At 35.5% G+C, this 24,144-nt stretch overlaps 1 protein-coding gene across 1 annotated transcript; it reads right to left on the bottom strand.

Moving 5' to 3' along the window:
* Positions 1 to 1,988: 1,988 nt before the first annotated feature.
* Positions 1,989 to 23,935, bottom strand: colq (collagen-like tail subunit (single strand of homotrimer) of asymmetric acetylcholinesterase). The gene is made up of 17 exons (XM_088601588.1): positions 23,563 to 23,935; positions 21,511 to 21,620; positions 20,558 to 20,656; positions 18,844 to 18,888; positions 17,978 to 18,004; positions 17,021 to 17,092; positions 16,170 to 16,232; positions 15,037 to 15,063; positions 14,629 to 14,673; positions 13,493 to 13,528; positions 13,177 to 13,257; positions 9,388 to 9,484; positions 8,200 to 8,339; positions 7,236 to 7,355; positions 6,600 to 6,726; positions 5,009 to 5,111; positions 1,989 to 4,222 (listed from the first exon to the last, which is right to left on the bottom strand). Exons 1-17 carry the CDS (start codon positions 23,657 to 23,659, stop codon positions 4,153 to 4,155), a joined length of 1,359 nt encoding a protein of 452 aa, XP_088457714.1. The 5' UTR covers positions 23,660 to 23,935; the 3' UTR covers positions 1,989 to 4,152.
* Between the last annotated feature and the right edge of the window lie 209 nt (positions 23,936 to 24,144).

Below are 24,144 nucleotides of genomic sequence, written 5' to 3'. Positions count from 1 at the left end.
AAGAGAGTAAGTCGTTGCAGGAAGAGAGAAGTTGCTGCTCCACTTGATATGCTCTCCTTATTGCTTAACAAGCAGGGATGTCTTCTGGGGTGCTCCAGGCAGGTTATCTGTGTGTGCCAGTGTACGCCACAGTAGCACAAAAGCAATCTCTCGGTCTTGCCTGACGTTCTTTTCGGGTGATTTGTATGATGCCCACGCTTATGCTCTTCCTCTGTTTTCCCTGGTAAAATGATATCTGCAAGTCAGGAGGTCGCATGTGTGAGAGGCAGGAACCAAGTGGAATGTTGTGAGGTGCATACACAGGTCCTTGATTTCTTTCTTGGTAGTGTTCCCTTGTGTTGATCTGGATAGCTTGCGTGGTGAGGTCATTCATTGTTATCAGGAGGTCCCTGCAAGTTGTCTTATCCTTGAGCTCTTCAGAGCACAGAGCTTTTTCACTTTATCCACTCTTGATTGCCAGTATTCTGATTCTGATGACTTAGGTGTGAACTGGTGTTGATCCCTCTTCCATATTGTATCAAGAATTCCTTGCAGCCGTCAGGATCCTTGGAATACAGGATCTGGGATTCCTTGTGGGCACCAGTTATGAAGAGGATGGGAGAACCTGGGGAGGGATGGTACCTGGGATATCAGGAGCCTGGAGAGATGTTGGATGAACAGTGGCAGCCTGCATCATTTCCTGTATTTGGCCACGGTGGTCTTGCAGGGCTGCTCTTATCTTGGTTGCAATGTCCTGTTGAAGCTGCAAAACCACCTCTGCAAGACCAGAACCTGGTGCAGGTCTCCGAGCCCCACTAAATTCCAATCTATTGGCTCTGACATTCTGTAATGCCACAGTTGGACTGACAGGTGGAGCTGTGATGGTTGCTGGAAGCTTGGAGAATAAAGGCAGACAGTAGAGCCTGTTGGAGTGTGGATGTCAGAACAGGGATAACACTGACAAATACAAGTATCTGGATGCCTACAGAAAAGTGGCATTTTGGAGAAATGGTATTTCACGAGGACAGATTCTTTAAGCATCCAGGGATTTGCACTAGTCCTAGGTTCTCAATGGCAGAGCACAGAATTAGAGTTGTTTCAGGCTTAATTATGGTGATTAATTGGGGGGACGATTGGGTCTCTGATTGAAAGAGAGACATACAGACAGGTGACCCTTCATGGCCCTTCTTACCTGGCCTTCATGGGCTAACCTGTGGCAACCACAGACTGGGAGCCTCTAACAGTACTCTATTCCTTGTATCACAAAGTAAACTGATGCTATTACTACTTTTACTATTACCAATAAAGACATTATTTAAAGGATTCTTGAGGAGTATAACTATACATATTTGAGAGGCACTAAAAACACACTTCTCATTTGTTTCATTTCTAATGTCACTCATCATATGTTTATTTATTTCACATGGTTCTACATTATACGTACATAAGATATAAGACACCTTAAGTGTGAACTTAAAAGCATTTGTATCCTTCATTATGTTTGAAACTAAATATGCTATGTAAGTGGGTGTCACAGTGGCACACAGGGGAATGGGTTAAATTCCCAGGCTCCTATTTGCATCGAGTATGTCTGTTCTCAATATGTTTTGCATAGGTTTCTTCTGGGTGCTTCTTCCACAAAGTCCAAAGACATACTGGTAGGTTAATTGCCTTCTGTAAAACTTGAATATGGTGTGACTGTGTGCATGTCTGTGTGTGCTCTGCAATGGATTGGCATCACTTCCAGTGTGTAATCTGTCTTGTTACTGTTGCTTGCTAAAATAAACTCCAGCCCCCTCATGACCCTGTATTGGATAAAGCAGAAAACAGATGGATAGAAGTATGGATGAATTGATATAGGGTAATTTGCTCTTGCTCTGAATACAAAACAATAAAAGTTATTTATGATGTGGACTGGCAACTGAAAGACATGACTCTCCCTTAGAAAAAAAACACAACAAAGAGACACAGTACTGGTTACAAAAGAAAAGTTTACACTACAAATGTAATTTATGTTAAGGGTTTTTATTTGTCCACAACAAATGTCTGTAACAAACTCATTTGAGTTAGCCCGAAAACATACTGTAGTTTATACAGTAGCTTTCATACATTTCCATTCCAAAGTGCCTTAACAAACATTTGTTTTCACAAACTTGTTGTAAAATTGAAATATACATGCTCCCAGTGTTTATACTAACTAGTTTAGCCATTAATTCTACAGAGAAATTTTAAGAAAAATTCTCAAAAAGCATATAGTTTATATATACCATACAGTATATAGAAAATCACAGTGATTCCTTGGCAATCTATTTTGTGAGACTGTATTATGAACGTGCAGTTATGCCTTAACACCACAGTTTAAAAAATATTAAAACAATGATTTGTACATCATATTTTACATTATCTTCAGTCATTTCTCAGTTTGACAGTACTAAATTATAAATAAAATCAAAAGAATCATTTGAAATCCCATCCCTGATGCCTGTGTATGTATGCACGTGCACTTTGTAAGCATTCCATTCTGGCTCTGGCATTCTAGGTGATCGGCAAGATAAGCATATACTCTTCTAAAAATATATTTTATTGAGTGCAGATATTAAACGTATTGTAGACTATGTACTGCAAGTGTGCACATTTCTTTCTGGACTTCAAGGTCTTTCTAATAAAAAGTGCCAATGCAGTCAAAAATTCTGCTTAGTGTGCAAAGCTCCACTTCTAGAATGTATGAGATTAAACACTTTATACTTACAAGTTGGCTTCTCACCAGATATGATATTTGACTAATAAGAGGTGCAATGATTGTTGCCAACAAAGGCAGTAAATTGAGAATGAGGTATATGTCAAGGCTGAGTTCTGTAAAGAAGGAAAAACAATTGCAAAATTAAGAAGTGATTAGGTGGTGTAATAAAGATTATATTAGTAATTAGTGTATCTGGACACTAATATTTGATACTAACAATAAATAATGTGTCTGGATTCCATTTTGTGAGCATGTACTATATATAATTTCTTCAAATATGTTGAGCATTTTAAGTTCAATAGCAACAAAAGTTATCTACTATCAATTCTCAGTTAAATAGTATGTTACAAACACATTTTAAAGAGGAAATGCCTGGACTTTTAATGTTATTACACAAGTATACTCACAGGATATAACCGTTTAAAATACGGTAACACTTCATTAATAATACTTCAAACATATATTGATACTTTTAGGGCAGGCTTGGGGCAGGTAAAAGGGCTGTCATTGAGTCGACATTGTTTGGTCTATTCCTGAGTTACTATAGGAAATGCAGCTCACAAATAAGAAGGCTTAATGCCAGCAAGAAACCTGAATGAAGACAGGTTCTGAAGAATGTCCTCAATCAAACACTATTGTCACCGTCCCCCTAAGACTTCTGCTGTTTTTTTTATTTTAAAAATGTATTTTAAAAACTTGCTCTTTTATGCAGAAGTTCACTAAGGTGGGCTGAAACAGCATTTCTGCCTTTTATGAATTATCTTCATGGTATCCAAGAACTCCCTGATTGCAATAATAGAACATCATGACACATACTGTAATACTGCACAGAAACAGAAAAATCTACCCTACTTTATATACATAGCTTATAGTGATGGGTACTTCTGATGCCTCTGTGAAATCATCTTCATGCAAATGCAACATACATTAGTTCACATTAAATATTAAATTGTTTCTAACACAGCACCCAGAATACAGATGTTCTGAAGTCCCCAAAAAACCTGAATATTCTAAATAACAGCGCTAAGTTGAGGTAATGTTGTTCCATCTACACCAGGCTCCTGCAGTGATCTGGACAATCCGCACCTGCCACACCATTGGTTTCACGCAGGGCAGATTCCTCAGGCATTCCCAGCTAAGCTTTGGAAGTCTACCTAGTGAATCCTATTTAATCATTTGCTGAATTATTAAGACAGATTGCAATGGTCCTATGTGTTTTTGGACATATATTTGGGTTACAGAAATCCCCTTTGGCTATATGGCTTTTCAGCAGCAACAGAACAGAAGGCTTTTATTTATTTTTTCTTGGTTTTACTACTTTTCTTTTTCATCTCTACTTTTCTTTTTTATGTTGCTTTAGTCACGTTTTTTGGGTTATATAGCACCAGGCGTCCAAGACAGTGCGGGATATGGCCCGATGTCCCTTCTTTACTTCATGTGAAATACTTGCAGTTTGTAGAGTCAATGTAACAGTATGAGGTGCACCTTAGTTGTCCATAAGACCTGGAAAACAATAGAATAATTCTGATCAGTATGAACAAAGATATGTCTTAAATATCATGCAGAAATAATTTATCATTCAAGACAATCTAAACATCATATGAGATGTCTGGAACTACTGTTATTGAACAGTTATATTATTATTATTATTATTATTATTATTATTATTATTATTATTATTATTATTATTATTATTATTATTATTATTCAGAATAATACAATTTATAAAGAAATTCAAAGCACAGATGTAAATACAAATAACAGAAATAAAAAGGAAAACAAAGTACAATAAATTTACCCAATAAAATCAAGAGTAAAATTTAATTACACTTTAAAAAGTCCCCAATAATATATTTTGAGTTATCACTACTAATGCATGTCTTGGCTTCATTTACTTTTTCAAACTTCTCTCTGTCAGAGGTACTGTACACAACACTAGAAGCAGACGTATTTCACCAGGGTACTCTGCAGGAACTAGACTGTGCAGAGGTATTTCTGTTAAGCACTCAATACAACAAAGAAAAATAACAACAACCACTATAATAATGCATTTGTATGCATTAAAAAATGTAATGATAGTACGGATCCTGGTCTGTGGAAGAATAAGGTCTTAATCAACAGTTCTCAAATTGATTGTTGTACTGTAATCATGCAGTAATTCCTTAACTAACCATAGCCAGACTCCGTCTGTGCCTTATACTGTATGTAAGTAGGAGATGCTTAAAGTCCACTGAATTTCTCAGGGATATAAAGGATGTACATAAAATAATTGAAATAACAATACCATACCCTGGAAGATAGGATTTGCATGTCTGATAACCAAAGTCCTTTCCATCACATTCTTCCACTCCTTCATACCGGTAACCATCTCCACAGTATGCATGTTTGCATTCTTCAATACAATAAATAAAAATGTTGACAAAGTATATGAAAATTATTAGCAATGTTTAGAATAAGAACCTCTGACGTTGCATACTGTAGTTCTAAATACTGAAGCTGTCATTTTGAAAATATGCACTAGAAGTCAGATAGTATAGTATGTCTTATATTAATTAAATACAGTGCCATCGTAAAGAAATTAGCCCCCATTGATTATTTCTCATTCTGCTGTGTTGCAAATTCAAATCAAAGCATATTTAAATTAGATTTTTTTCCCCTCCTGTAGAAGTAATTATCTATAATGTTAAAATGAAATAAAGTATTTTGATGTCTTCAGAATTATATTAAAAATAAAAATCTGAAAATTACTTAATCGATAAGTATTCACCCCCTTTGTTTATTCACCCCTAAATTGGATGAGGTATTCAATTATCTTGAGAGATCACACTAAATACGTTAACAAGGTACACCCTGTGTTCATTTCGAATCCACCTGTGTTTATTTGCTTGATTGCACAATAAATATCACTGACTTTGTGAGGTCTCACATCTAAAACAGTAGATCAGATTAGCTGCCTGTGGAATTTTGATAAGAAGTTGTTAGGAGGAAAAAAGCTGGAGAAGGTTAACACCATGAAGTCATTGTAACAAAATGGGAAAAACATGGCACAACCAAAACACTACTAAGATCAGGCCGTCCTACCAAATTGAGCAACAGGACAAGAAGAGCAATTCTCAAAGAAGTGACCAAGAGGCCAGCTACTGTACAACACTGACAGAGTCAGCTGAAATGGGAGAAACTGTCCAGACATCAACAATCTCTTCAGCACTTCACAGATTTTGCCTCTTTGGGAGAGTGGATAGAAGGAAGCAAGTTCTGAGAAAGGCCAACATTAAGTCGCGCCTGGGGTTTTCTAGAAGCCATGTGACAAAACCTGAAACCTTTTGGAAGAAAGTTTTGTGGTCTGATGATACTAAAGTTGAGCTATTTGACCTGAAAACAAAGCGCTATGTTTTTCACACAAACTAAATACAGCCCAACACCCAGATTTGAATCCAATTGAAAATTAAAAATTTGTGTTATGACCTGAAAATTGAGGTCCACTGATGCTCTCCATCTAATTTGGCAGAGTTGGAGCAAATTTGCATTGAAGAATGAGCAAATATTCCACAATCTAAATGTGCAAAGCTCATACAGACATACCCAAGAAGACTCATGGCTGTAATTGCTGCTAAAGGACTAGGTACAAAGTATCGACAAGGTGGGGTGAATACTTTTGTAAATGAGAAATGTAAGTCTTTCATTCTGGAGAAACGAACGTTCTTGAATAAAAAATATTAATTAATTTCAGCCTTGGAGGTGGAGTTGCCTTTGTCACTGTTGTCAAAGTGAACCTTTCACGGTGTTCTAAATTATGTTTATTACAAATTTTTAACTATGTATTGATGTCTTTGCACATACAGTAAAAAAGTACATATGATTCAATTTCATTGTAACTCACTAATGCAGCCATCTGTGACAATCTTGTTGCCATCATCACAGTCCTCTCCATTATAAGCCTGAACTATCCCATCTCCACAGAAGCCATCAGGGTCTGGAGGATATTCAATGGATTGGAAGGGTGTTAGCTGAAAATAAAGATAGTCTATTAAATAATTAAATAATTATTATATAGAAATTAAATTCTATATTTATATACAATAAATGTTACAGCTTCTTTACTGCCAGTTTTTATCATTCACACCACTAAATAAACACTATACTGTCACGGATGTCGGAAAGGACGAACCGTGGAATGGCAGGAGAGTGAAAAAGACCCTATGTGTAGCGGGAAGACGGGGGTTAGCCCGGGCTCAGCTGTTCAGGGAATGCCATATAGAAACCTATGCCCTCAGGTAGCGGACGTGGGGCGTCCTGGTGCTAGGCGGGTCTCAGGACATCCGAACATCAATGTTGGGCGAAGGCAGAATGAAAGACCCAGAAATATATAGCCCCAGAGAGAGAGTAACACCGGAAGGACAGCAAAGAACCGGAAATGAGAGACAGGACAGAGAAGGAGCACCCTCTGGCTGCAGAGGGCGTGACATATACAAAGTATGGTTATTGCAGAAAACAGTAATTAATGCACATACTGTACCTGAATTGGTAACCATCCTTCAATGTCTTTGAAGTAAAGTGATCTTTGATCTTTTCGGAATGCCAGTGCATTGTCAGTATTAAGCCTCCCAAGTTCCTCTTCATTATTGACCACAAATATCTAAATACAGACAGCTCGTTATTTGAATAAAGACGTGGTAGTTAAAAATATATTATATCTGTTCAATAACTGCCAATAGGAAAAATTCAAACGTGACTGAAGCCTGAGCTACCTGAGCTATAGAAGCAAACTACTGTTTGTGTGTTGGTAAATTTACTTACTGTCTCATTGTTTCCACATTTGAATGGATTAGAGGTTAATATATATGATGAAAACTGTAATTCCCAGCTACCACTAACCTACCTTTTACTTACCCTGTGCCAGTTATTGAACGGGAGAGCATTCAATCAAAATTTTTAAGTTTCACTTATACAAATGGATCTATATATACAGTACACTTAATATACATAGTTAATATATAGTATACAGAAAAGCAAATACTGTATACAGTTCACGAGAAATAAAGCCATCCAAGAATCAGATGCTTTGTGAATGTTTGAGTATTTAAGTATTGTAAATTTTTGGCTTAACCAGCTTGGTTAAGAGGTAAAGGAACAAGTAAAAGTTTATTCCATGCTGAAAAGAGAAGAAAAGAAAAAATGTTTCAACTGTGAAGCCTTCTTCAGGTTTGAAACTTTGTGTTTCTTTTCTTCTCTTCTCAGCATAGGATAAACCTTTACTTGTTCCTTTGGTTAAGAAGTAGCCTACTAGCCATAGGAAGGGGAGGCTCAACCTCCCCTTGAGAGAGACAACTTGACCAAGGGCTAGCTCCGAAGGTGGAGGTAGGCTAGATGAGACAAAATGCTAGAAGAGTTGTGTGCAAGAGTTATATACAGTATGTAGCAAATGTCAGTAGTGATTGAAATATAAAACAACTGGATGAGACTGGCAGTACAAGACACACCACTGGCACCCTGGGGTAGTTGACACCAAGTGAGGGCTCCTCATAGGGGGGATTATTCACAGTCACAGGTTGGTTGCAGTAGCACCGCCCTGGGAGACCAGGCACTCCTTTCTCTCCCTTTGGTCCCACCATGAAATGCCCTTTGATTGTATCAATAAAATAAAAAAAAAATCTTAATCATTTAAAAAAAAAAAGATCTGACAATATTTGTTAATAATTGAAATCCTAAGAATGTTTCAGCTGCTCATGATGAAGTGTTCTTGAATTCATAAATTGTATTTCAAATAAGATTTCTATTTCAATCTATGTTATATTTCTACTAAGAGTTATCTTTCCATTCCCGAAGGCATTGTTTCATTAAAAGACAAGAAACTTTCCATATGTTGCTATCCTGTTCCTTGATTTTCACTTTAATTGTAACTTCCAAAGCCCAACATTGCTTTCAATTAACTACAGACAATAGTATGTAAATTCTGTCACAAATGCTTCTAATTAAATTCGAATAAATCTTAGTTAATTCTGGCCTAGACTAAGGGTCTAGTATGATATGCAAAAATTAATTTTAAGCTTTTGTTGAGTAGTAAAATATACATGATGAGGTAATCCAAAAAGCAAATACTATCTATTCAGACAAATATGTCAGCCAAACATTATGGGTCAAAAAAGTAAGTATATTTCTCATTTTCTCTGTTAAAACAATCATTCATGGTGAAGCTTGCAGTCCAATGAATTACACCATGGAATGTGAAGAGGACACAAGCTGTAATTTTAATTGCTTGATGGTATACGGTGATACTGTATTTGCAAGCCTGTGAAGACTTTCTCCTTTCTATTAATCAGTTTAAAGGAGTTATGTCATTACATCAGCATCTCACAGGATCTATCATTTACCTGCTATTGTTATCCAAGACCTAAAAAGACTCAGATACCAGTGCCACATCCTGCAAAAGGCAACTTCTTTTACTCCAGCATATGTACTATATTTAGAATGCATTGTAAAAATACTGTACTCTATTATGATAATATTGTTTAGATCTGTTTTAGTTGCAGGCTCATAATCTGTCTTGCTGAAAGAGTTTTATAGAATTCTACAACTATAACTAACCTCCATAGAATATCTTCATAATACAGCTGCAATAACAACCACTGATAACGTTCCTGATGGAATGTCAGTTAACGTATCCTTACCTGACCCAGGAAGACCAGGTGGGCCTGGGTAGCCTGTAGGACCAGGAGGCCCTGCAGGCCCCATGGGTCCCAGAGCCCCAGTGTCTCCTTTTGCCCCCTGCAAGGAAGCATAATGCCATGTTATTAACAACACATTAAGGCATTAGAAAAGGTTGTACTTATAAAAATAGTTTCCAGTCCAGTTCCAGTGTATAATTTATCTAGGGGGTACATTTTCATAGATTTTCTACGAGCATCCAAGGTTTGAGTCCAAGGTTTAAGTTCTGGAAACAAGCCACTTTCTCTTTGCTCATCATTCTTAATATGGGTGTTCCCTGTTCACATTTATACTCTTGGCAGTCAACGACTCTTATCTGAACCTATTGCAGCATCACAAACAGGTCTTGTTGGCTGAATTGGCTACAGCTATAATGCTGCTGGTGCTCTGTTGGTCCCCACATTTCCTCTCTTATCATATTATTAACATGGAACTTTCAACTGCTAGAATCCATAGTGCCATCAGGGGATGGGATAGCCTGGAGAGATGCTGCTGATATAGTCAAAGCCTTGATGCTTGAGACTTCTATTGCAGACATTGGTCCACATGTTAGGTAAAAGCTTCAGAAGTAGAATTTTATTTTAGGTGTAAAAGTTTGAAGGGGAGTACCACTGACAGTAAAGGGGAGTACTGCAGGTGTTAATGTGGTATGGAGAACAGTTATTTTTATGTTTTTATTGTGTTTAGAAATTATACATTAAAATGAGTTGTTAAACAAGGGAGGTTTTGCAAAATATTTTAAATAACTTCAAGCCTTTATAAAACTATACTTTCCATACATGCCACATAAGAAATACTATCTGTATTTATTAAATTATTTTATCAATGAAACATTTAGTCAGACCTGCTTTCATAAACCTCAATTACTGTAGCTCTAGTGCTGTGCTCACTTACCAAATGTAATGGTAGTCCACGTTTTTGGCTCTGTGAAACCATTGCTTAATATATAGCAAGGGATGTTGTTTGAAACTAGAGTCCCCCAAGATTCATTCTTTATATTTTAAGTTGTGTGATAACCTGGTAGTAAGAGACTGTTGACTACAGTATGTGAAAGTCACTGAGATAACTAGTATAATGAGATTGACAATGAGGTAAGAAACTCCTTCATATTTTTGGAGCTTGTTAAAGATGTGCTTTCTAGCTTTTTAATAATAGATCTGATTTAGAAAAAAAAAAGAAAGAAATCCTCAGTTCTAGGTCCACTTATTTTCATCACCATAACATATTTTATACTAATTATGCAGTTTGCCATTTGTGACTCTTTGAATGTTGTTTCAATATTTAACATGACAGTACTCATAAGCCCACAGAAGCCCACAGAAGAGTGGAGCTAGTCCAGTAAACAAGAGTTTCCTCAATATCACTCTTCCCTCAGTGGTCTGTGCCAACCTGTGAAACATGAACTGGCATTAAGCAGAGAGTCAGCCTCTGAAAAAGTCATTTTCACATGTAACCATTTTAGTTTGTGAAAGATTCCATCATGTCATCATGCAAATCACATTATTTTATTTGATTGTCACAAATTCTACATTGTACAGGGGTCCTCCCAAACACCCAATGAAAGATGGCTGGTTTAACTTAAAAGAAGAAAGTTAAATACAGAAGGCAATGGGTTAAAAAGGAGAGCTATAGAGGGATTAACAATTATCAAGCTTAGTCTTAAAATGGAAGAGGAACTGGAAGTGAAGTGCCCTTACTAAATTAGCTAAAGGTCTTGGTGCCATGCTTTACATGGCCGAGCAGTATTACATGAGAGTATAAAACAGATGTGGGTACAGGAAATAGACTACTGTGAGAAGAGCTACTGTATGTACTCTCACATAACTATTTCCTAGGCAGACACAAAAAATAAATGGGGTGGGAACTGCATGATACTCTTGTAAATTTCATAATTATTTTTATAAAGTATATATTTAAATAACTTTCTAATACACCATCATTAATACAAACTAGTTATATAAAACAGTGTGATTAATTCTGTATTTACAGACATAATTGTATTATCAGAAGCCCAACAACACAGTGGTATGCCTTCAATTCCAATAGAGTCATGTAACTCCAAGTGTTGTACATCTACAAAATAAGGCTGTTAAGGTTTACTTAGTATGTACTAATGGTTCATAATGGTTGTGTGTTATAATCCATTCTTCCATACATTTTCTGACTGCTCTCTTAGCAAGCAACAGGTTTAAGGCTGGATACACCGTTGACTGCATACCAGTCCTTTGCAGAGCACACACAGACATGAATGCAGTCACACTAGGGTCAATTTTTACAGAAGCCAATTAATTTATGAGTATGTCTTTGGACTGTGGGAGAAAACCAGAGCTCAAAGTGGAAACCCACACAAACACTGGGAAAACATACAACCTCCACACATATAACAGCCTGGGAATTGGACTCAGGGCCCAAGCACTGCAAGACAGCAATGCTAGTCACTGTGCCACTATACTGCCCAGCTATGTTTTATAACCTGTTTCAATATTTGTATAATATGTTATAATACTATAACTATTCGTTAAGAACTTGATAAAATTAATTGGGATAAATTGGGATACATTTCAAGATTGTAACATACATAGATTCTTTGCCATAAATGTTGACACTATTACAATTTTGGCAGGGCAGTTTTAAATGATCAGTTTGCAAAGAATGGAATGTCTTTCCCCTTATTGGACATTTGCTCACCAAGGAACCTGGGCAGAAAACTAATCATTTACAAGTATCCAATGGATAGCTCACAAGCCCTTGTGCAACTGTAAACAGGTATCATTTTCATGCTAAATATGTGGCAGTGCTGCAGCTGCTGAGCATGTGGTCATAGACTAAAAAAACACCACAGAAAATTAGAAGAATCAATTATACTATCAACAGAAATATATAAGAAAACTGTTTTAATAACAGCAGTTCTAAATCACTTTTCATTAGTAATTCTAATAATATATTTCTGCAGGTTACAAAGAGTTAAAACATAGTAAGGCTCGACTGATGTCCTGTTGGTAACTGCAGCGCTACATAATTAACTTGAGTACTTTATGCAGCATTCAGTTATGCTGGCCAACACTCCATGACTATATATAAATACATCAACTATGAGATAGTGTTTCCATATTTTTAGTAGATAGAGATGTCATTTCTTTGATGAGGTAACTGTCTTGTTTAACTGGGAAACCACAGTCTATGCAAAGAAAACTCCCAGGAGCATTTGTTTCCATTCTGGCCCAAGAGCAAGATGGATTTTACATGAAGAAACAGGGTCGTCTGAGTTTTTCTTTTCCAAAAAATAAGATATTAATTATCTGTTATTTTCAAGAATAAAAAAAATATTTTGAAATAAACCTTGATAAATGTACTCTCTAGATCTTAAATTTATTGTAATGTTTAAATGTAATTACTGTAACATTTCTGTTATAATTATGATTTTTGATTAAACTACTTTTATTAAATTAAAAGATGGAAGGAAAACATATGCATGTGTATGCTTTCTGCCTGATGGTTCTTTCCATATAATGTTTTTATTCTGAAGTTTCTTGTGTTGAAGAGATCAATACAATTACACTTGTTCTAATTACCACACTCTTCTGAATGAGTGAAAAGCTTTGTCTGCACAATTCCAAAACCCAGTTTTAAAATATCCTTTTGTACCTTTATCAAATTAAAACACCTCTAACAGAAGTTAATACTTTCTTTTTCACTGCTGACTATTTGAAACCCCAGGTCTTTTTTCTTGGTTTCAGGCTGTTTTCACTCACCTGCTTGCCCCTCTTGCCCGGCCTGCCGATGGGTCCACGGTGCCCTGATACTCCAGGCTCCCCTTTTGGACCCATTTCTCCCTGAAACCCAAAGTAAACATCAGTTGCACTCTTCATCAGACAGGCAGGCAGGGTGCATACAAGAATGAGAACCACTAATAAACCAAGCTAAGACTGTAATGAATGGAAACATGTTTTCTTGTGGAATGGATTACGCATTCACCTCATGCCAACTAGAGCCATGATGTAGAAATTCAGAACTTATTATTATGAATACTAATACATATTATCATTAGTAGTGCTACTATTTACTGACCTTTTGTCCCAACATTCCAGGGAGACCCATATTCCCCTAGAAAAACAGAGACGAATGAGGAGCCATCCATCTTTTTGTAATGTTTAAGCAGAATCTTTCACTTCAAGCAAAAACACAACATCTTTTTTTAACATATATTCCATTGCTGACCTTTTTTATTTCCACCTGGTCTGAAATCTGTTAAAAATATTTTCATATAGAGTGATGAAATTTGATCAAATAAGTACACCGTACTCAAAGAGTTCCGTGATATGCTCTGCTCTTAGCTCTGAGTGAGGTACAGTAAGTGACCCTAGGTCCGTTTTAAAGGTCTCCTCACAATGTAAGTGGAAGAAGCATCGGATGTGAGGCAGAAGAAACTCTCCTGAGAAGGTGAGCAGTGTGTATATTAATTGACAGGAAATATTTCCTAAATCTATGTTTTTTGTGCCAGATTAAAATATGAAACGTAAGAGCATCTTGTCGGTTTCTGAAGGGGATGCCAGAATATAATTCAGTATAGTACATTAAACACTACTTCATTGCAGTAATGTCATACAGTAATTTAGTAATACAGGGTGGACTACAAGAACAATGTCCAGTGTTTGGGATAAATAATTGTTCACTGTAATTATCCATGTGGGTTTTCTAACAATTTAATTGTGTTTTCTGTCGTAATCTGTAGGCGTTCAATTCTAATCCTTATCCACTACCATTAGCCTTTTAGTCCTGTGATTAATGTAAATGCAAGTCAAAGCAAGTCCTTTATAAGTCCTTTGTGTCCTTCAGAGAACATTTTCTTCTGAGCAACAAAAGGCAGTCATAGACTTCATCTACTTTATAATTCAACAAGGAGAAGTATAAGTAGTCTAAAGAAGTACCTTCCATTATACACATTTCTGACAAAGATGAAGTGATGAGCAATAATCTGCTTAGCAAAACAGAAATAATTGGGGATACAAATAATACATTGCAGTATAGCAATAAAACATACAGTGCAGGATGCTGGTGGGAGATAAAACCAAACCATTAGGACTGAAGTACTACATACTGCATGCACAGTAAGTCTGAAGTATTTACTATACTGAGAAAACAAAAGAATTCCAAAGTAGAAGGGCTGTCTGTAAAACAGATCTCCATTGTGAATTTTACACTACCTTTTCTCCTTTCAGTCCTTGTTCTCCCTCATCACCTCTGGAACCCTAAGAAGAACAGCAGGTAATTTCAATATCAAATCAATATCAAACAGACATTGATTTCTAGAATTTCTTATATGAATTTTTGGAATAAATAGCAAATAATTATGCATATATGCACCATATTGTATCATACAGGGTTACTGTATATGATCTGTTCACATTAGGAATCATGCTATTGAAGTTTGTATATATCATAGAGATACCTGTAAATCTCTATAAAGAAGAAACATGACATATAAAACCTTTCTCCAGGATGGACATATAGTATAAAGTCTATTTACAGAGGGAGATTTAAGCAAACAGAGTATAACATTTTAAGTGCCAAACATTATGTATGGAGGATTAAAACTAAAAACAATTAATTACCTTTTCTCCTTTGTATCCAGGCATGCCCTTGAAAGCAACAGAAAGATGCAGTATTTATTGATTAAATCTCTTTTGTGGGGTTGACTGTAACTGTAACAATCTTTAATGCTGGTATTACCTACTCACATGAGACCCTAAACCTAGAGAAGCAAGGCAAATGCCATCATAAATTGTGATACTAAAGACTAAATTGTGTTTTGGCACACATAAAATATATAAACAGAATACATCTCTTTACTCTGGGTCATTTCACTACAGATTCTAAACACAAAGCAGCAAAAGAGGTGATGTGGTGGCACTGTGGCTAAGGATCTGTGCCTGTGGCTGGAAGGTTGCTGGTTCAAATCCTGTAGCTAGTGGAGGACTCCTACTCCATTGGGCCCCTGAGCAAGGCCCTTAACCCCAGCTGCTCTAGGGGTGCTGTATAAATAGCTAACCCTGTGCTCTGAAGTGATAAGGTCACTTTATTGCCATATATAATTTCTTGCATTAGGAATTTGTCTTTTTTCACATACCCCAATTTGCTCTCCATGAGACACACAGACAGAGAAGCTTGGGGTCAGAACACAAGGTCAGCCATTGTACAGCACCCCTGGAGCAGCTGGGGTTAAGGGCCTTGCTCAGGGGCCCAATGGAGTAGGATTTCTCTGCCAGCTCCAGGATTTGAACCGGCAACCTTCCAGCCACAGGCACAGATCCTTAGCCACAGAACCACCACTCCACCCTCTTTTTTTTAATATATACAATAAGAAATTGTATATGGCCAATAAAGCGATCTCTTATCTTATAATAAATGTTGATTCCTGTTAGTGGTTGCACAAACCAGAGCCTGTCCTAGAAGCGAAGGGTGCAGACAGGACTACACCATGAATGAGATGTTACTCTTTTGCAGGACACAATATTGAGCTATGAATTATTCTAAAGAAGCTATTGGGTTATGTAGTACAACAGCAACCTACAATTAATTCTTAATTAAATCTCTTTGACACTGCTGCAGAACACAGAATCTACTGCTTGTGGTCAGCTCTGTGCAGGTATTATTTCAATGATGGAGAGGAAGATGGCAGACAGCTGCCTTTGCTTTGCTCTAATATGGAGGTGTGTGTTTAAAGCCAACAGCTGCACTGACAGACCTTGGGGCCCATTGGTCCTCTTGCACCTGGCAGTCCCATTAAACCTGGGTCTCCCTTCTCACCCTGTGATGTTGAAAATAAAGTCCTGACTTAGCATAGAGAAAACCCTGCAGATGTATACAGTACATAGATTTAATTGAGAAATTACTTTTGTCCTAAATAAGGGAAAAACAACAACAGTTTAACAAAATTTCATATTTAGCATATGATTTTATAAAAAAAATATTAGTCAAAGAGTAATACCACAGCCTGTATAATAAGAGGAAGTTTATAAAACTTAATCCACTTAATCCAATAGGATTTTGATATAAAGTAGTGGCATTGACAAAGTCAACCTAGTAGAATTCTTTCGAATCAACAGAGGACTCAGGTGAAAACTAGTGGATGTGCATCTGAATATGAGAAAACAACAAGAAATTGGATAGCTGCACATATTATTTTGTGATACAGAACTATGGCATTACTTTGTTCTTAAGACTACAGTCAAACTTCCTTTGGGTTCTAAATAGAAAAACAAAGGCAGGATACAACCATTATATGTTTTGTTAATAAAAATGTGTAGGCATCTGTGAATCACTGAACAAAGAGCTTGTTCAATTATGGCAGGTGAAAAAAGAAGAATTTAAAATAAAATAACTTCTAAAAAGTCCAAATAAAATAACTTTTAAAAAGTTCTATTTTCAACATGACTTTCTTAAGACTTTGATTAACCAAAAATATAAATGGATCTTAATTGGTACAATTTATCTGGCAAAAAAGAGATTCATATTGTTAATATTGCTATTGTCACATTGTTTTAAGATAGACTTTCAGTTTAAAATTATCTGTATTAGAAAGAAGAACTTACTCACTTTGGGCCCATTTGGTCCAGGCCAACCAGCTGGCCCTTGGTGGCCTGGGAGACCAGGGGGACCTTGCCGACCCTGGAATGACAAAACAAAGAGGACCATGACAGGAGTGGTGTTTTTATATGTGATATTAGCTGTTGTAAACAGAAAGGAAATCAACCTTTCAATACCTTATAAAATGTTTTATTAGCAATTTTAAAAACAAATTTACTGAGCTATCTTTCATGTCAAGATATTAAGGACAACAATCAAAGAGGATCACAAGTGAACAATTTTTCTAGAGATATAAAAACATAAACATCTTTCTTTGTAGATGGCTTCAAATAATGGTAAATAGTTACATAAACACAACAAATGAGCTTCAACAATTTCTACATGCAACTGTGAAGACTATAATGCAACAAAAGATACATTGATACAGTACCTTTGCTAAATATGCCTCAACAACATACAGTATCTAAAGTGCAGAACTATAGAGAAAAAAGATAAATGGGTCTTAATACGGTCAGGCTGCAATTTAAAAAAGAATGATGGTGTGTAAAAGCAACATGACCCAGTATTAGCTGTAGAAATACAATGATTTATGATATTTCATGTACATTTAGCAAAATTAAACCACATTGCTCTGAGTACAGTATTAAAGAAAAGACAGAATATGTCTTTAGAATATAACTCAATTCTTTTCCAGATTTAATATGTAGCCCTGGCATTCTGGTATGGTACCCTCACTTTAGATGATAAAAGCTGATAGCACAGAAAGGGAGCTCTTTACGACTCAGTGTTCATCAGTGTTCAGTGCTCTGGATACAGAATCTAGTGCTATCTTCACACTGAAGGCTGAACTTGTTTAGAATTTCACAATGCTGAGCAGTCTCAGATAGAACCCAAGAAGTGTACTCATGTTTAAAGCAATTTTTACTTACAGAAAAAGAAAATTGAATGAATTATGGTGGCTCTTACCTTTGCTCCAGGTCTACCAATTTCTCCCTTGCCGCACAAGACAAAAAACAGGGCATTTATTTTCTTAGACAGTTTTAGTTTGTTTACTTAGGTGCAAGAAACTGTTTTCTTAAACATTCTATAATTGAATAGAGAACATTGTTGGTTTATTATACTGTTACTTTACTCCTTACTACAGCAATTTTTGTAGCATGAAAAATAGTCTACATCTACAGTATAAAATACAGAGAAAGTCCCATTAATAAATTCAAGGGATACTTGATGAGAGCAATACTGCTGTTTCAAGGATAAAACAATCACTGTTCCCCTTTTTTCTTTATCATGCAATAAAGAGATATGTACCATTTTCCTTAGCTTCCATCCCTGACATTTAATACACCCATAGGCATATTTAAGTTGTTTTTACACATCCTGTCAAAAATACAAATAGCAGGATGCAATAATTTACTATAAAAAGGGGATTGAATTCCAGATTACTGTATCTACAGATCTACTGTAATAAAACTACAAAGCATGAAAAATATATGAAGTCTTTTTAGGTTTTTAAAACCTTAACATACAATGGGATTCCTTAACCTGTATGAGTTACCAGTGGGTCAAGGTACTGTGAATTTGTTGTTCACTGTTTGAAATGAAAGAAAATATCCTTCTCAACTGACATGTTAATACTGAACAAAGACATACAAGGAAACACTTAGATTCTATGATGTCTAAAAGGTAGGTTAATGCTTCTGGATTCTATTACAATATTTTTACAAAACATTCAGATTTCATTGGATTAAAACTTCATAGATTTAAACAATGAAACTGTAATGTGCCACTCAGTAATTTGTACATGAAATATTTTAAAAAGAAAAGAAACTGACCTTTTCTCCCTTTGGTCCCATTAAACCTGGAATTCCATTTGGACCCTTAGAGAAAACCACATCTCATTTACATGTTCTTCAATCATGATCTACTTTCAATCATGTTCAATCATGATCTACAGAATACTGTTCAATAGATCAAGTTCCCCATTAAAGCAATTAAAAATTGATTATTTTTCAAAATGTTTACAAATTTTATTTATGTACAATACATACAAAGAAATACAGTATATGCATTTCTATTTGTACATCAGTTTTGACTTCTTGTTTTCAGTTTAGCTTTCGGTATAATCAGATGTACCAGTACTTTTTCCCATTTTACTAATCAGTTCGAATCCAGCCTAGACTCAAACCAAAATTCACATATTAGCATTGTCACAAATATCACCTGCGAAATATTTAAACCCCATTCAACATTTTTCAATAATAAAATTATTGACATCTTGTATTTACCAGCCTGTGACCTTGAATTGGATAAAGTATTTAGAAAATAGATTGATGTATTTATCAGAAAAAAATCCAAGGATGATTATACATTTTGGCTTTTGATTTCCTGAAACATTGCACTCCTAACTTAGAAATACATTTTGTTAAAAGTCACTTGAAGTATTTAAAATTTAGTAGAAGAGCTGTTCAGTTTATAAATTTCCCAGATTAAAAATAACTATACTGCACATGTTATATACTGTATATCCTATACTGTATATGCTTACTACATAACAAGTTTAAAGATGGTTTGATTGGTTAGAATTCTTGTCTTTTTTTAATAACATAACAAAACAAGCAATAAAAGACTGACAGGATTTTTTTTCAATTCAGATCATGTTCATCGGATCTTGATCTCTACATGTAACCAGCTATCATGTGTCAAGTAAGATGGATTCATTGATGGTGAGTTCAAAACAAACTAAACAAAAACACCTCCAGCAAACAGGTAAAAGTTACAGTATTTCTGAGAATAGGTTTCTAGTGCTGCACTAGACAGTGGAAAGAGGCTATTTATGTCTCTTCTAAATGTAGTATGTTAACAGGACTCCTACTGTATGATCCATAGTTCAAAAGACTAGCTAAACTAGTTCAGAGCTAATAAGACTGTCCATTTATAGAAAAAATCAAGATTAAAGCTAACATATTATCCAGGAATAAATATAAATCTTCATAAAGCCATATACACGATTATTTTCCTGGACTTGGATGGTTGTAAAAAAATCACTTGCCAATTTATTAATTTATTAATCACTTGCTAATTTCCAGCATGACTGTTTTCTTTCTAATACTACTTAATAACTACTTGTATTTGTATAATGCTTGTCAACCTAAAGGATTCCATAGCACTTCATGTTTAGGAGGAGAGCTATTCCATACACTACTGAACTGCAGCACGCACCTGGGATACAAGTGAGAGCCCAAGTTTCATTACATAGCAAATGAGGTGGAGAAATTAAAAATTACTTCAAACAGTTTAATTAAGGAGGGACTTTAGTTTGGCTACAAGGCTACAATGAAGTGGAATTTATCCAAAACACCTGGGTGCTAACACCCCCACTTCAACAAACTGTGCAATGGGATCTTTAAACATCAAGTAGTCAGGACCTTGGTTTATTGTTACAGGGCTGGATTTAAGCCATAGTGGGCCATGTGAACTCCAGTCCCCTGACAGCTGTTCACTGACAGAAGGTTCCTAATGGAACAAGGCCTAGGGAAAGACTCCTACCTGTGGTCCAGGAGGGCCAGAAGGGCCAGGAGGACCTGGCACACATGTGGGCAGAGTGGGCTTTTCCCCTCCATCTTCATTGTTATTTACTTTCTCGTTCTAAAAAAATATTGAGGTTTACAGTATAAAAAGAGATACAAAAAGGGAGCTGCTAATCCATGGCACAGAGTAATCCAGAAAGAACTGATGAATATGTGATTAATATTTATGTTATATTTATTGTATATGTAAATTTATTAAATGGAAAAGTTAAAATATTGTTTTATTTTTTGTTTTCTGTATGGAACAACTCTTTCATCTATGCCTATAATCCAAATCACATGCATGGTATTTATGTTGGTACCATGTCCAAGATTTCTATGATGACTGATATCCAAGTTATGGATGTTTGATCTTATGGGCATGTACCAACAAAATCCCTACAATTTAACAGTTTTTTACAACTCTGTATAATCTAATTGTGACCATTAAAAGTGTAATCCCTGAAGACATATTATTGTACATTGTATGATTTTCATATTTTGTAAAATTCTGAAAAAGTTAGTACATTACATTTTCTAAGTATATACTAACCAGGATAAAAGAATGAAACAAGTGTACTTCAAGTGGAGTTACACTTTACTGCTATATGGGTCCTTAAAATATTTTAAGGACCTGGATTTTAAAGCCTGGCTCAGGAAAAGTAAATGCACATTACTTTTAAAAAGTTCAGAAATGCTTAACTATCAATGTAGAATCTTAAGTTCCCTTAGATAACTAGAAATTTGTGTTAATCTTTATAATTAAATTGATGCATCTCTTAAATGAGGTTGTAATAAGAACAATACTCTTGCCAGGGAATATCAAGAAACAATTATTCAGTGCAAATGAAATGCTGTTCTTACAATATATGAAACAGAGTTAACTAGGGATCACATTGTTTTTGGAGAAATATCAAGTATTACAGTACTCACATGACTCTTGTGTTCTCTGAGCAGAGGGGGAGGGGGGAACAGCGGTGGAGGTGGTGGAGTTAAGAGACAGCATATATTGAGTTTCTTTTTGTGATCCAGAGATTTCAGGGCTAGATCAAGTGAACAAGTACACACAGACACACAGAGAGGGATATTCTAAGCCATTTCCTAGCACAAAAATAGGCTACCAGAAATAACATGCCTGGAACTTGAAAAATGCTTAAGTTGATACAGTATAAGAGTTTTGAGTTTTTAGTATAAGTGTTCAAAGAAGCTATTCACTCTTCAGAAAATATTTTTAGATTATTTAATGCATTAATACTTAGAAATAAGGTTGAGAACTACAAACTTTGTTGTTCATATGTGGGTATGTATATCACAAACAAATTGTTTGTAACCTAAATGAAATCTGAGAGGATTGGTGACGGTGACAAAGATAAAATTGTTAAAAATAACAATAGTGAAGTGGTTCTTGTTTGTACCACTTGCATCTGGCAACAAGACTATCCAGTTTGTATTTTGTATATTGTATTGCGAAACTGTTACCAAGGCATATTGTACACAGTACACAGAAGATAGATAAATGAAAATGATCCCACTTCCAAATGAAAACAAATAAACACCAGTCAAGAAGAGTATAGCTATATATATTTACAAACTTTTTAATATTTGTCTGTTCCTTAAATAAGACTTTATATTTGATATATACATTCAAATCTACATTTCCACACAGGTTACAACATCAGTTTTTCTGTGTCTACATTAAAAAAATCTATTCAAAACTATTGAAACAAAACCTTGTGAAGATGATGGTCCTTTTAATATTTTGAGGTATTAAAAAAGATCAAATACTATTGGTTCCAACACTCTAATACAATACTTCCAATGTTATATTTTTAATGCTTCTTAGTGTGTATATAGGTACATAATCTGGGCTCCTCATAAATGTACAAAATGAGAAATTGCTGTTATTGTTTTAATGATGGTGTCAATGAAGCTAAACTAATTTGGTGTTTTACTAGAAAGATATTATTCAATGCCTCATGGTTTTGAACAAATTGTTAACATTTTGTTCCTACTGTAATATCTGTAATATTGTGAAGCCTTCATAAATAGCAGAATGGTAGAAAAAAATAATGCATTTTTCATAAACAATAACAATCAATTGCAATTAAGCAATGTTCTGTTTCAGCTACCTGGCAAATTAATGTTGAGAGTACATATGCTTTATTTTGCTCATTTACATTTGTACCATTTATTTGAAAATTAATGAGGCCAACATGACATATATTGCAGGATCAATCTCAAATAAAAAAGATTTCACAATGCAATAGTTATTTTATTTTTAATGCATACTATTTGCAAGAGAAGGAAACTAGTTTATGAAATATGCACAAGTTTTAAGCAAATTTAAAACACATGATACGTGATAGTGGCATCTAAAGAAGGGAAATGTTTTTATGAATAAATTCAGGCAAAATTCTTAACTGTTCATATGGGTGTAAAGGTCGTGGAAAGACTACTAAGCCTGTGCAACTGTTAGCTCTGCAGTCAGCACTAGATATTAGAGGTTTTTCCATGCACAGGACCAATGAATGCTATAAAAGTCATCTGAGTATCTGCTAGTGACATATCTAAAGCCAGCTGATGTTTACTCTCCTAACATCCGAGTGGAGTCCTATAGCACTTTGGGGGTTGTGTTGTGGATGACAGTGGAGGGGGTGGAAAGAGAGGTTATATATAGAAACATTTACATTTGGATCACTCTCTCTGCCCATCTTTATACTAGAACAGAAAGGAACATACAGAATGGCAAACAATTCACTTGTTGTGACAAGCTCAGTCTTTAAGAAATTAATGAAGGCATGCAACACCTTCTGTTGCAAGTCTCAAAGACAGGCTAATCTTAACTCTTGGAGTACAGTGCATGATAAGCCCTGTAAACATTATTGTGAATACCGGATATTGCTGTGCTGTTTAACATTAGCCTAGGCATTTTTTACATAGCTCAATAGCATGTAGAACAGAATGGAGGGAAAGTGCAGTATTTACCTGCCGGAAAGGAAAGAATGTTGTCCATGAAGGAAGACTGAGATAGCACATAGCAGAAAAAAAGCTGGAACTGAAATCCAACTGCGATCAGGACCATGCTGCTTGGAGATACTCAGCAAATGAAACTCGTGGCTCTGGTGCTGGCTTTGGGATTTCTCTCTCCCTCCCTCTCTTCTCTCCCTTGCTTTTCGTTCTCTCTCACTCTCTCACTCTCAATATCCCCCTGCCTTTAGGAAAAAGGAATGCCAACCATTTCCCATTAAATCTTTTCCTTGCACCAGACAGAGCTATATTTAAACCAGCCAACAGATCAGATCCCCCAACGTGAATATCAGATACTGTCACTATAAAATAGAGGCTCTTTTGTAATATACTGTACAGTACATATAATCATACAAAGACTTTATAACAATGACCAGTGAAATTTACACTAAGCTTTATTTGGGCTTGTTAAAAATACAAATTTTCTATATTAAAAATGTCATTTAGTTAAAAAACTCAATGTGAAAACCACAGTTTTGAATGTATATATATTCAGTAAACTGTTTTTTGTATTCCCAACCATTATTAAACCATTTTCCA

The sequence above is a fragment of the Lepisosteus platostomus genome, chromosome 12, assembly GCF_059453375.1.
Source record: "Lepisosteus platostomus isolate fLepPlt1 chromosome 12, fLepPlt1.hap1, whole genome shotgun sequence".
Taxonomy (NCBI): Eukaryota; Metazoa; Chordata; class Actinopteri; order Semionotiformes; family Lepisosteidae; genus Lepisosteus; species Lepisosteus platostomus.
This window is presented reverse-complemented; position numbering and strand designations above follow the sequence as displayed.

Coding starts and splice junctions, on each gene's coding strand:
- colq (XM_088601588.1), bottom strand. CDS start 23,659: ATGGTCCTGATCGCAGTTGGATTTCAGTTCCAGCTTTTTTTCTGCTAT. Junction 17,093..17,977: donor TTGGTAGACCTGGAGCAAAG/GTAAGAGCCACC, acceptor TTGTCATTCCAG/GGTCGGCAAGGTCCCCCTGG. Junction 15,064..16,169: donor GAGGACCAATGGGCCCCAAG/GTCTGTCAGTGC, acceptor GTTGCTTTCAAG/GGCATGCCTGGATACAAAGG.